This window comes from Prionailurus bengalensis, chromosome C2, assembly GCF_016509475.1.
Source record: "Prionailurus bengalensis isolate Pbe53 chromosome C2, Fcat_Pben_1.1_paternal_pri, whole genome shotgun sequence".
In the NCBI taxonomy this organism is placed as follows: Eukaryota; Metazoa; Chordata; class Mammalia; order Carnivora; family Felidae; genus Prionailurus; species Prionailurus bengalensis.
The window spans coordinates 4,082,432-4,096,206 of record NC_057350.1 but is presented as its reverse complement, the minus strand read 5'-3'; the positions used below and the strand labels follow the sequence as shown (position 1 = coordinate 4,096,206).

At 58.7% G+C, this 13,775-nt stretch overlaps 1 protein-coding gene and 1 long non-coding RNA gene across 5 annotated transcripts in view; one reads left to right on the top strand and one right to left on the bottom strand.

Annotated features, from left to right (window-relative positions):
* Window positions 1–205: 205 nt before the first annotated feature.
* LOC122491145 lies at window positions 206–7,763 on the top strand. The gene is made up of 2 exons (XR_006299289.1): window positions 206–470; window positions 6,424–7,763. It is a non-coding gene; the product is annotated as an uncharacterized LOC122491145 (long non-coding RNA).
* C2CD2 (C2 calcium dependent domain containing 2) overlaps window positions 1,378–13,775 on the bottom strand; it is a 52,736-nt gene continuing 40,338 nt past the window's right edge. For 2 of the 4 annotated variants that reach the window (XM_043593548.1, XM_043593549.1), the window contains exons 13-14: window positions 12,614–12,929; window positions 1,378–5,167 (exon numbers count right to left, since the gene is read on the bottom strand). In XM_043593548.1, the coding sequence (XP_043449483.1) occupies window positions 4,905–5,167; window positions 12,614–12,929 (579 nt within the window). In that variant the 3' untranslated portion in view covers window positions 1,378–4,904. Of the gene's footprint in view, window positions 5,168–10,034; window positions 10,070–10,213; window positions 10,827–12,613; window positions 12,930–13,775 lie in introns of those variants that run through there. The other 2 variants (XM_043593552.1, XM_043593551.1) reach the window with 2 other exon arrangements.

Below are 13,775 nucleotides of genomic sequence, written 5' to 3'. Positions count from 1 at the left end.
GTGGAAGTTGGTGCCTCTGGGGCGCCGTGGGAAGGGGGTCTGGTGTGGCAGCGTTCCCTTCAGCGCGGGCACCGTGCGAGGCCATCCATCCTGGTATCCGGGCCTCTGTGGTGCCTTTTCTTTTTTTATGAACCATTTGCTGATGCGTATGTCGGGCACTCAGTACCCGTAGGCGACCAAGGTCACAACGGCATGGTTTTGTCATAGCCATGCCCTCCTTGGCGGGCTCTGTCCCCTGACCCTGCGCCCGGATGAGGGGGGCAGGATGGGCGTAAGCAAACCTGCCAGATGTGCTTATATGGGGCTGGCTGCTGACCCTGGTCCTTGCTCCCTAGGTGTGCTGTCCTGAACCCTGGGGATACGCCCAGGAGCCAGCGTAGGAGGCCGTGATCCGGGGTCAAGTGACAGGCACTTGGAAGAGGTGCCCCGTGCTCTGCGTCATCCTTGGCCGAAGCTGCTTCGCGGAGCAGGTGGGGCTTGTGTTCGGTTAGGTCATTAGAGCAGGGAGGGGTGCGTGCTGGGGACAAGGGGTGCACATTCACAGCCTGCAGGTGGTTGACGTGGATTAATGTGGGCAGAATACAGCGTGTGCCTCAAGGTGACCTGGTAAATCAGGGCAAGGCTGGCCTTCCAGCAAGCACATCTGGTCCAGCGTCAGCACAGAAAGGGCCGTGGTCTCAGACCGCCGGACGCCTCCATCCCCAACAAGACACGTGGCCACCACCTCGCCACGAGCAGAGCTGAGAATCCGAATCCGAGCCCCGGGACGGCTGGGGCTCTGCACAGGTAGACCGTCCCCCTCGACGGCAGAGGTATCAATCATCTGGGCCCCCCCTCCGTACCCAGGAGGGCCACCCTGAGAAAAGGTCGGGGTCTGTGCACCAGTTTCCCAAATGTCGCAGCACCCGGGCACAGCGGGGAAGCAGCCCAGATGCCTGCAGGGTTCGTGTGGGATCCGTCCATCTGTCTGTGCCCGGCTCCGGCCCCCGCCCCACCCGGTAACCACCACGGGCCCCAAGCCAGTGTGACACCATCCGTACTCTGAGCCCCACGCAGGAGCCTGCCCCACACTCTCCCCGATGGGCCTCCGCTGGGGCAGCGAGGACCACAGGAGCCGAGGGATGTACGCAAGACTGCGCCCAGAAGGCTGCGGGGCGTCCTGCAGGGTCACCTCATGCCAGCTTCCGCCCCTGGAGGACCCAGGCCGAGCCGACCCTGACGGGTAGCACCCCCAACTGGCCAAGAGCAAAGCAAGGGGCGGCAGCAACGAGCGAAGGGCCCACGTCTTCTTTCACGCGGCCGACCGCGACGGGCGTGCGCACAGACGGCCGAGCACCCGACGGAACGTGACCCGGGCGCAGCAAACACTACTCGGTGTTAGTGTTCCATGTGCACGTTTATTTCTCTCAAAGACCGTTCGTGTTCCAGCCACACCTTCCGCGGTTTGGTGCAGGACAGTGACGTGTTTTTATTTTATTTTTTAAATTTTTTTTTTTAACGTTTATTTTTGAGACAGAGAGAGACAGAGCATGAACAGGGGAGGGTCAGAGAGAGGGAGACACAGAATCTGAAACAGGCTCCAGGCTCCGAGCCGTCAGCACAGAGCCCGACGCGGGGCTCGAACTCACGGACCGCGAGATCGTGACCTGAGCCGAAGTCGGCCGCTTGACCGACTGAGCCACCCAGGCGCCCCAGTGACGTGTTTTTAAAGTGCTACTGCGGAATACGATCGCCGTCGGGCAGAACCATCACCACGCTCGATCATCAAGCGAGACCCGGCCACGTGCCTGGAAAACCATGCGTTTTCTTGTTTTAAAAGAAAAATCTAGCTTTGATGGGACACTGGGGTGAAACACCACAAGCCTAAATCACAAACGGTACGTTCCGGACCAGCTGGGAGCGGGGTGGACTGGGCAGGGGGGCGCATTCCGGACGCCTCCTCACGCAGCCAACGGGAGTGCTGAAGAAAGGGACCCGGAGGGAACCTGAGTGCTCTGCAGGAAGTGGCAGTGTGAGTGTGCCCGTGCCACATGCTTTGGTGATCAGGCCTGAGCAGGTTTGGGACAGTGGAGACGGGGGCCTGGCATCCGGGTCTACCCCAGCGCGAGACCCGTTTCCCACCCGGCAGAAACGTCCTGACTTGCAGCGACTGCCGGCTTGTGCCGCGAGGCTTCGAGACTGTGACATGCGAGACTATTATGTGGAACCCCCCCCCCCCCCCCCCCCGCTGGTGGCAGCGACAGAAGTTAATCTGTCCCTTTCTGCTCCAGAAGAGAATGTGCCAGGCCTCTCCGGCAAAACCCATCAGAAGTCTAGACGGGCAGCGACTGGCCAGGTAGCCACCAGCAGGAATCAAGGGCTGGTCTCCAACTTAAACTGGAGGGTCGGTTTACGTAAAGTGCTCTGTCCAAACCTTCTTCAGAGCCGGTTTTCAGCCGGGACAATGAGATCGCTGCTTCTGTTCTCGCTGCGCTGATCACACGCGCGCGAGGCTTCCCTGCGTGCCTCTGCAAGGGTCACGGGCACAGCCCCGGACCGGGCAGTGCCAGAACCAACGTGAGCACCCCGTTCCTGGCGTACAGGTGCTCCACTCAGACCTTAGCGTCCAGAAGAAACCGCTTTGGACACGCCAGTCTGCAAAACAGCCCGGAGGCCAACAAAAAAGTCCTCCAGCCGCTAACGCACAAGGGAAGGGAGGAAGGCTTTACAAACTCGTATGTGTAGTCCTCGGTGTGTGACCTTAATCGGTGTTTAAGTTCACAGTGTTCGCATTCGCATGAATCCCTACGCGGGAAAGCGCAGGCCTGGATAAGCAGCCACGGAAGAAGCGTTCACAGTATCCACAGGACCCGTTTTCCCGAAGCTGCCCGACCCTCACGCACGCTCCCGCCCCCTATTTTCTCTTAAACTCCCTGCTAAGTCCCTGTCCTCTGTGACTTCAGGAAGGGCCCTCGGCTGGAGAAGACGTGAGTGCGTCTTGAGGAGGGGCTTCTGGGCCTTGATCAAGTATACGGGGCTCTTGTGTGCCGGACAGACACACGGACACACGGATCTCCTGGACGCCACGCTCCCCCTTTTGTGTGACGGTCCCGCTTCACACGCGGGACAGACGCAGCCCGCCTGTCACTTGCCCGCGACCCGGGAGGGGCTTCAAGTCACCGGGAAGTGGAAAACGCAGAGCCCTTAAAAGTTAAAACGGTGAACAAAATCCTCGTGGGGTCAGTCAGGAATGGGACATTTTCTTGTTTTGAGCGAGAAAGCTCCCGCGTAAAGCTCGGAAACCATCGTGTGGCATGGAGTTGATCTGAACCGCAAAATCAGACAGAAAACCGAGGCCCGGCACATCGTCTTTAAAAACAGCATATGGTGAAGAAAGCCATTTTACGGTCACTTGATTAATTCCTGGGACACGGAAAAAAATTTTTAAATACGTATTTTTAAGTAGAATTCGTAACGTAGTCTTCTAATCTCTCTCCCTGGAGAAAAAGGGGGGGGGGGGGAAGTTCTATAATTTTGGTTTTCGAAGAGGTTCCTGCGTGTCAGTAGCTCTCTCACCCCTGAAACACCAGTGTCAGGAGAAACAATGTTTGTAGGAAGGAGTCCCCCCAACTTCCTATCTGTGACAGAAGTCAAGGCTTCATAAATGGCCTTTTAAATCTTATTGGAACAAAGTGAATCTTACTGAACCATCAAAGCCTTCCACACAGATGACCACGGCCCTAACAAGCTCGTCCCCGCGAAGCGTGCATTCAGGAGGCACCGGCCAGCGTGCAGGCCCGTGGAGAGACGCACGGGCGAGGCACGTGGTCTGAAGGGCACACGGGGATACGGACACCGCGGGCCACGCTGATCTTTTCTTCCCACTGGAAATCAAAGCAGGCGTGCGTCCCCTCCAACACGCGTCAAGCACTGTTCACAGAATTCTGGAGAGCTCCCGGAAGCATGCGAGGCAAGTTTGGCCCATTTGTTACTATTCAACTTAACTTCCATCCCTAAGCCTCGCACCTGAGACCTAGAATGATTTTTCTCTTTTGTCCCAGAAGTACTTTGTTTCAGCTATTGGCAACATTTGGCAAACTAACATCGGACTAAAGAAAAAAAAAAAAAAACCCGGTGTGGGTGGTCACCGTGTTCCGTTAGCGGTCACTTACTGCCCCGACTTCATTCCAGAGGCCCCTCCCTGCACTCCCGTGTGGCAAGTACCCCAGCAGGGCAGGGGGAAAAAAAGCCAGGAGTTGACGGCCCCATGGGAATCCTGAGCACTTCTGAAACCACAGAGGAGACTGGAAAGACCACGTGGGAACTCACAGGCTTCCCATTTGCGAAGGAAACACAAGAGTGCACAGGAGAGATCTAGTGTTTGCATACTTTTCAAGTTATATGGCTAATATCAAAGGCAACTATGCTCCTACCTTTGTCACAGTGTCTCCATCACCACCACGATGTCTCTACTGACCCCCAATCCCGCCTCCGTCCCACCTCTCTGCACTCGGGGCCAGCCGCACTGTGTTACTCTGAGCGGCCAGTCAGGACAGGTGACCCATCCGTTCCAGTCACAGTGACAGCACGGAGGGGCACCTCCTCTTTGCGATGCGGTCCGGGCACGGACCCGAGATAACACGCGTCGGAGCACAGAGTGGGTGAGGTGGAGTCCCCCTCACCGGCCCCGTCACCGTCCATTATTGGAGGTTCTCCAGTCCGTTATGCAAGTCTCCTAACGTTTGACTTGAGCTCTTTGACCTGAGCGCAGCCCTTTGGCATCTGACTTGGTGAGTTTTCTCTGGGGAAAGCCTCCTGGCTGGAGACGCGGATCTTCGTCCCCCTTTACAGGATGGCAGTACAACCCGGCCGGACGGGGCGGCCGGCTGACAGCTTGCAGCTCTCTTGCTGCATCCCGGGGGTGCTTAGGGGGGCACGCGTCTTCCCGCGTCCTGGTGGGGGAGGCCGCCGGCCGCGGGGTCCGCCGGGGCCCCGTTCATGGCGTTCTTGCTTCTGTGCCTGGAGAGGAGCTTCTTGTTGAGGATCCTGGTGAGCGTCACCCCCTTCCTCCGGGCCCCCTCCGGCTGCTGCAGGAACACGAGGTCGTTGTGCGACTGGCTCATGCCAGGGTCCTTCTGTTGATGTCGCCGGCGGAAGAACAGCTTTGCGCCCTTCCTTAAAATCCCTCCTGGAAGAGGAAAGCAGAGGGGGGCGGTCAGGTGGGCTGAGGAGGAAACGCCGGGGCCACTAATCCAAGTGGAAAAGACAAGCAAGGAGGTTCGAACTACTCTAATGAGCAGTTTCTTCCATGTGCTGTCACTATCCACACGGGAGGGAAACGGCCGGAATCTGGCCCGGACCACACGTCAGAGTTTTCAGGATGAAAAGACTTGGAGGGGCGCCCGGGCGGCTCAGTCGGTAAAGCGTCTGACTCTGGATTCCGGCTCAGGTCATGATCTCACAGATTGTGAGTTCGAGCCCCGCACTGGGCTCTGTGCTGACAGCACGGAGCCGGCTTGGGATCCTCTCTCCCTCTCCCTCTCTCTCTCTCTCTCTCTGTCTGCCCCTCCCCTGCAGCTTTGAGCTGTCCCTACCTCGGGTCCCCTGGCCACTCACTCTCCTGAAGAAGTGCTATGTGCCCCCAAAAAGAGGGTCCCGCTATTAAAACACAAAAACGGTCTCTGAGAACAAGGGTATCCGCTGTCTTAGGAGAGTTAAGATCTCTTCTTTTGGGGAGTAAGATGTTGTTTCACTGCAGACCCCACCGTACGTGCCTCGGGCTGTCGTGAAATGTCTGTTTCGGGCTTGTTTCTGACTCACAAGACCTCAACTTGGTGCGGCTCGACCTGCCTGCGGGATGTCAGCTAGCGGAACACGGAATACAAAAACGGCAATGGCAGTGACTCTTCAAAGACCCAGGGCGAGCTCGCGTAGCAACGGGGCCCGGAACCCACTACACGAACTCCCTCCAGCATGCTGCTTCCCCGGGCCCCCCCAGCAGGGTCCGGGAGCCTTTCGGGCCAGCCTGTGGCGCTCCTCGCGTGTGCATGTAGGCGTGGAGGGCTTCTGGAGGAGGAGCATTGTGGCTCTTTGGCAGTCGACTATTTTCCTGACCGAGCCCGCGGATGCTTCGGTAGCCGTGACATAGACCAAAGCCACCGGCGTCTGTCCAGAGGGGACGAAGGGCGCCTGCTGGCTCTCCCACGTGAAATGCGTGTGGACGGCGGTGGAGTCTGGCCCCGCCCTGTCTGTGGACAAAGCAGCACGCCCGTGACTTTAAGGGCTCTTAATTGGATCTGGGGCCAAGGGAGAACTTGCCCTTGGCTCTGTCCAGGCTCAGCCGCAGAACAAGGCTCAAGAGCCCCAAGGTATAGGCTGAATGTCATCTGATCGGAGCTGCCGGAAAGATCTTTTGGTTTTTTTCCATTTTCTCTTTGGATATAGTCAAACGGCCTATTGGGAAGAATCATGGGGACGTTTCTACAACTGTCTAACGCGGAGAGGCTGCGTGCGGGGGTTTTCCGGACCGCGGGAAGGGGAGTACAGACGTGTGAGCGGCTTCACTCCTGCCGTGAGCCTGAGGTGCCGCATCTGGGGACCACGAAGGTCCGTTCCCAGAGCTGTTCAAGTCCCCCTAAGAATGCAGCGTATCACAAGAAGTCACCAGTTAGGGCGTGTTATTGCACCAACCGCGGCCACCAACCGGACTGGACTTTGGCCAGCGGGGGGCATTACACTGGTACCTGCTGATTAATTACCCCGGCATGGTGACAGGCTCCAGCCGGAGGGTCGCAGGGGCCGAGGAAGTGTTTCTGACACGGGGACCTGCTTTAGGTTAAGCGTGGGGCCCCTGAAGGGCATATTAATGTGGGCTCTCACCTGGAACGGAGGAGGGGAAGGCGGGATCTGTTCTGTTAACTTAGAGTGCTCTGACCCCACGCCCCCGGTCTCCCCAGGGGAATGGAAGCCCGAGGAGGGCAGGCTGGCCCCATCCCCGGGTCAGCTGGAGGCCAGCAGTAACAGGTGCTGTCCTGGAGGGCCCTGTCTCCTAAGCCCATTCTAGGTGTCCCCGCACTGGAATTTGGTCTGGGGTCTGGAGCCAGGGTCTGAGGTGTGAGCAGGGGTGCCGTTATGGGTGGGGTCGCGTCCTCCAAAATTCCTGCGTTGGGGTCCTAATCCCCAGCACCTCAGAATGTGGCCTTATCTTACAGACAGGGTCCTTACAGAGGTGATTAATCCACAGGGCGTCAAGGCAGGTACCACACCAGCGTGGCCGTGCCCCTACAGAAAGAAGAGATGCGGACAGGCACGCCCACGGGGAGCGTGCCAGGTGGAGGCAGGGATGGGGTGACGCTTCGATAAGCCAAGGAAGGCCAGAGACACTGACAAACACCAGGGGCCTGGCGAGAGCATCCTGGCCCACAGGAGCCACCAGCCCTGCCCACGCCTCGACCTCGGGCTTCTGGCCTCCAGAGCTGGGGGGACTCTCCATTGCTGAGCACAAGGCTGTGTGGATCGCAAGAGGCCAGCCCGCCCTGCAGGGCACAGCGTCTGGTTCTCGAGAAGCATGGGTTTGCACCAGATTCCGAGGGAAACCTGAGCACGGGGAGAGGCAAGAGGTAGGTGTTCAGATTCCCTCAAAAGGGAATCGGCACGTTGTCAAGCAATCCCTTTAACTCGTTTCAATGAAATCGCACTTGAAATAACTAAAATTCGAATTCTTGCCATATCACGATGGCATATGAAGGACCCCCAACCTGTGAATAAAACTGGAAAAGCAGAAAGATCTGTGTGCCGTAGTCACTTTGAACGGTCCTGCCGGCCGTGGTCTGTCCCACAAGCAAAGGTCTGCTCCCGTGCGTCCCACAGATGGGGCCCGTCGTGGGGTGTTTTCTGTCCTTCCGGGCCCCAGGCAAGCTCTCAGAACAGGGCTGCTGTTTTGTTAAATAGGACTGTTCCAAATCAATACCAGAACCGATGATGTCCTGGGTCCCCTGGTAAAGTCACTTGGGGGTCTCACCAAACCTGTCTTCTCTAACTTGATAGGACTTGTCACGGCTTTATGGGGATAATACCTCCTGCTTGGATGGAAGGGCCATGTGAAAGGAGGGACTGAGGTTTGCAGATCTATATGCTGGAGCCCCGCTTCTGTCTCCCAGAGACCTCTGAGAGAGATCTCCTCCCCAGCGGTGACATGCTCTGCCCCACTAAGTGGGCCCCAGTGCAGAAAGCCTGTGTTCTCACACCCGGCTCCTCTGTGCTCCTAAGGACGGTGTCTGAGCTGACCCGGGGGGGGGGGGGGGGTGTCACACCGCCCAGCAGTGGCCAGCAGGTGTTTGGTAGAGGGCGCATCCGTGGCGGTCACCAGGGGGGGCCTCCAGAGAGTGAGATAAGTCTCAGCTCCCAGAGGCGTCACAGAGCACAGCCCTGCGCTCCAACGCGGGCGTGGACAGGCTTTCCAGAACCACATAGATCCCGAGAGGCGTGCTGGTAGCGTGTGTCGGGCAGGACGTTTTAGGGACACACGGCCGTCTCCAGATCCACGGTTTAACTCCTCAAACGTGAGGAGTAGCCAGAGCAAGCGGAGATCATCTCCTCTGCATTTCCAAATAAAAACGTCAAAGCCCGTTGAGCCTCGGGCACACGTCACAGTTACCCTCGGGGTAAATAATGACGGAGGAACAAGGCCACACGTGTGGCACTGACTCCCGCACTCCGCGGTGGCGTGAGGGGCACCAGACTCTCCCGTCAGCTGAGAAGTCACGCCGTCGGGAGCTCCCTCACCTCACCACGGCCGTGCGGCTGTGTCTTCTGTGTCAAGGTGGCCAGTGTGCCCAGGGATTCAGTCAGACCCTCATCTGTTAGGTGAATGCACTCGGCAGGTGTGGAGGTAACACCTGCATTCAGCTATCCCGGACTAAAGCACATTACCCCGGATGATGTGGACGGGCCTCCTCCAATCAACTGAATGCCTTAGGAGCCAACCCCGAAGGGCTCTGGGAGAAGAAGGGCTGGTCCCCTGCCCGCCGGCCCCGCCCACAGATTTCAGACTGTCAGAGCCCATAATCGCGTGAGCCAGTTCCTTGAAATGTAGAAATGATTGGTGCCGTTCCTCTAGAGAACTCTGGCTAAGACAGTAACTAAAAGTTTGGTATGTGATGCTTGCCTCTGGGCACCCAGAACCCGTCCCCTTCGCTGATGGGGAAGCTCACAGTGCCCAGGCCAGAGGAACTGGAGAAGTCTGGATTTCATAAGCCCCTTTTTTCCAGATTAGCTCAGCCACACCAGCAGTCAGGAGGCAAGACTCAGACCTCACCCACACTTTAAAGATCCCTTAAGGACAGAATCTGGAGAGAAGATGTGCAATGTGAAACGAATAGCCAAACGCTTAAAGGGGGGGGCAGAGAGGAGAAAAATCTTTCCCTGGTTCTAACAAGGTTAAAAAAAAAAAAAATCACTGGGGCGCCTGGGTGGCGCAGTCGGTTAAGCGTCCGACTTCAGCCAGGTCACGATCTCGCGGTCCGTGAGTTCGAGCCCCGCGTCGGGCTCTGGGCTGATGGCCCGGAGCCTGGAGCCTGTTTCCGATTCTGTGTCTCCCTCTCTCTCTGCCCCTCCCCCGTTCATGCTCTGTCTCTCTCTGTCCCAAAAATAAATAAACGTTGAAAAAAAAAAATTAAAAAAAAAAAATCACAAAAACACTGAAAAGTAAATAGGAAGAAATTTGAAGATGATTATTCTAAATTATCGCTTTACTAGAGCAAATGTTTGCAAATCTATGAAGGGAAGGGGTGTATGCAAGTCACAGCGAGCGAGGCTGCGTGCCCCCCACCTAGGGGCACAGCACCCGCGCCCCACCCGCGTAAAGTGCTGTACCAACCCAACCAGGCCACTTCTACGGAGGCAACTGCGAACACACACTGGAGAGGGACAGGAAAATAAAAAGGAAGGGAAGGGAAGGGGGAGGGGGTCAGCTTCCTGCTGTTACAAAACACGCTACCCTCGCGGCGAAACCGCACCTAATTTAAAAATACGTACATAAGACAAAAGTCACTTACTGTGTGGGCAATCAATTCTGGTTGGCACCGCGATCCTCTTAAGTTAGAGGCAATGACCGCGAGGTGACGAGAAGGAAGAGGTCAGAGGTCAAAAGAAAAGTGCGCGGGAGCAAGACAAGAATGACAGACAGTGAGTTCCAAAGCGCCGTGCCCCACGTGCGCGTGAAGTGACTGGGAAGGACGTCTGGCAAGAGTCTGGGGGCTCGGATTGCTCTCTTTTCTTCTTTTTTTACTTTTTAATATTTATTCGTCAAAGTCTCCATCGATACTTTGGTTCCTACTCATGGGGGAATACACACGGCGTAACCTTTGCCGTCTTGAGCGTCTCTAAACACGCGGCCACGTTAAGTAAATTCACATCGTGCAGCACGGCCACATCGACCCCGTTAAGCTAGAAACAAGCCCACGTGTGGGGATAAACTGGCTCACAAGACGGACATTTCCAACCCGCGGGGTTCCAGAACTCTAAATATGCTGGCAGGTCTTGGAAATCTGTGCAAACCCACGCAGGTGGTTCTTGGGCCAGACACTAACCTTCAGTTATTTAATGTAGAAACGAGAGGAAACCCCACAGAGCCACTCCCTGGATCCCCAGTGTTGAAAACTGGTGCAACACAAAAGCTATTTGGCATCCGTTAACACATAACTGTCCAACGTCTCACGGAGATGCTGTGTCCAAGTCGCTGGCACTTAGGTCCCCAAGAGTGCCCTTCTTGAGGGGTGCCATCAACCTGGCCAGTGGCGGGCAAGGAGAAGGGCGGCCATGGAAGGGATCCCATGGGAAAGAACCTTCTGGAGGGAAAAGCAGAGGAAGGAGGAAGCGACGGGTGAGGGTAGGGTGGTCTCTGAACGGACTCGGGGTCGGCGAGGCGCGGCTGCCGGGGTTGACGCGGGAGGGCAGGAGGGCAGGCTGGGAGGTTGGGGCTCCGTTGAGAACAGGCAGCAGACTGCTGGCCACCGGGAGAAGGAAGGGAGAGGAAGGGGCGCCCCACCCTGCACCCCCTTTGCTACCCCACCCAGCGCTCGCGGCCTTCCTCCGGTCCAGGGGGGCTCCCTCGGGCCGTGCTGGCCCCAAGGGCAGGCCAGAGGGGTGTGTATGCGCCTGGCAGACCGACAGCCCGGAACCTGGGCTGCGCCTTCTGAACAGGAGCGAGGGAGCCGCCAGAGGGCAACGCACAGGTCACCCAGGCTCAGCGCAGGGGGCACTTAGCGGCCCGGGGTCCGATCTTCATCCCCTGGCTTAGAAATTCTGTCCTCCTTCCCTCTTTCCTTCTCCTGGCTTCCAGCCGCTCCCCACGTGTGCCCACCCTGCTTCGGCAAGCAGGGGCCTCGTGGGGACGCACGAGAAGCAGACGGGAGGGAGTGGGTGGGGATGAACGCAGAGGCCTCCAGCCGGGTTCTCAGCCCCGACAGCACGGACACAGGGCCACGCACCGCCACGAGGCGGCCCATCCTGCACCCCACGGGGCTCCGAGCTGCACCCCGCCCGCTGCCTGCAGCACCCCACTCCCAGCTGTCTCGGGACGCTTGCCGGTGTCCCCTGAGTGGGGGGCACAACCGCCGGGTCTGAGAACCACTGGTCCCGGCAGCAAGAACGGGGTGGGGGGGGGCGGGGGCAGTGGGAGACAGCCACGGAGCAGCTCACGGGGGTCCCCGACCTCAGGAGTGACTGGGACGTCTGCGTTCTCAGCGGGGCAGGACTTGGCGCTGAGGTGCACCCACGACTCCCAGCTCGGATCGGGCACCTGCTCCCATCCTGTCTCTGCACCGGGGGCCCCTTGCCACTGCCCGGGGGGTGGGCCACCCTCGTGCGCCAAGGAGAAGCTGAGCGCAGGAGGCGTGACGCCTCCCGTGGAGAATGGACCTCAAGCCCCCAGACTGCGTTCGCTCAGAAGGAACCTTTACGTCACCATCGTGCCGAAGCGCTAAGTACAACTGAGCACGCTGAAGAAATGTACAAGTTAAAGCCCCGATTTAGGGCTAATGGAAAACAACGGATTATTCTAATGATGTGATTCCTCGGCCCTACACACACGTTAAGTTGATGGTCGTCAACTTAAAGCTGACCCCAGTTTCTGGGGTATTCCTCTCGCCCTGGGCCCTAGCAGGTCCGAGTGCTGGGGTCTGCCCTGGTTTTAGTGAAGGGAAGAGATTGAGACACAATGAACAGGTGCGCATCTGCACAGCCGAGGGAAGCCGGGTCTCTGGCGGCTACGTGTGGCGTCTCTTTGGCCCCACTGTGGGATATGACCCCCTCTAAATGCTCTAGATAGTTCTACTGGGCGGGGGTGGGGGGCAGAGAGAGAGAGGAAGGGGGCCTCTAGGCATGACCACAGCTGTTCGCCCCACCCCCCCCAATGCGGAGAGACGGAAGGATTCTCAATGTGGCCCCTGCCCAGAGGCTTAATCGGGCCCCAACCTCCTACACAGGGGTGCTCGCTGGGGTGGGGTGCTGAGGAGCGGGTGGGTTTGCGCAGGGGAAGGGAAGCGGGTGATGGGAACCGAAAGTCAGCTCAGAAACTGGCAGGAGAGATCAGCCGTCGGGTGGGGCGGGTGGGGGGGGGGGTGGGCACAGGTACCTTTATGCTTCTTGGCAGCATCCGGCTCTGAGACACTCAGGGAGCTCTCCGACAGCTCGTCCCCATCGGGGTCCAGCGGGGCCTGGCTGTCCCACGCCGGGGCCTGTGACTCCTGGTCCAAGTCCCAGGAGCCTAGCTCGCGCTCCTGGGGCTCCGGGGCCGGCGGGGCCGGGGCCGGGGCCGGGGCCTCTTCCTCCTGCGGGGCAGAGACGGCGGCCGCCCCCGGAAGGGACGGGGGGTCCTCCTGGGGGGTGCCGTCCACGGAGGCCGCGTAGTCCAGCATGAGGGCGGCGGCATTGTCCTGAGATAGCGAGGTCTGTCCCGGGACAAGAGAAAAAAGCCAGCATGAGGGACGACGGCAAGGACACACGGAAGGAGGGCCGGCACGGAAAAGCCCGGAAACCTCTGTCCAAACATGCTGGGGGTGATTCCAAAGAGTCAGAAGTCGCCCGCGGCTTGTCTTCCAAGGGGGCGGCAACTGGGTTTCCAAGGGACTGAAGTGCGGTGACTATGTGCCTCCGCTCACAGCAGAGGGTCGGGGCCCCTGGTGCCAGGGGCCCTTCACACGTGGAGGGGCATCGAGGAAGCAGACACCCTTCTCCAGCCTGCGGGAGGGAGAGCACTTCCTTCTAGGAGGCGGACAGCCCGCTGGAGGGGGGGCCACGGGACGTGGGCCACAGATTCTGTCTTCACACTTATCCTACAGGATTTTGTTTTCTGCCGGCAGAAATTGCTCAGCATACATGTCGTAGCCTGAGAATCCGGGGTGCTCCTCTCAGCCGCGGGGCTGGGTGGCTGCAGGGCGGGAAGGTGGTTGCGAGGGGCCTGGGGCGGGCCGCTGTCGGATGCCCACACCCTGCCGGCTTGTGGCGTGCCCACTGGCTCAAGATGGGACAACCTGAGCGTCCGTAAAAAATCGTAACTGCAGGGGGTTGGATATGTTAAACATGCAGACCCTTGGGCTCCTAAAGAGCCACAGGAAGCACAGAAGACATGGTCAGGAGACCCTGTGGGTCCCTCACATCCGGCCCGGACTCAGGAGAACGCAGCCTTTGGGCCTTGGCCCTTCTGGGGACGCCGTCGCCCCCTGCTGGCTGAGGCCAGAAGTGCACTCAGGAAGCCCAGAGAGGCCCCCACCTGGGGCCTGGGGCCTCGGGGGCCG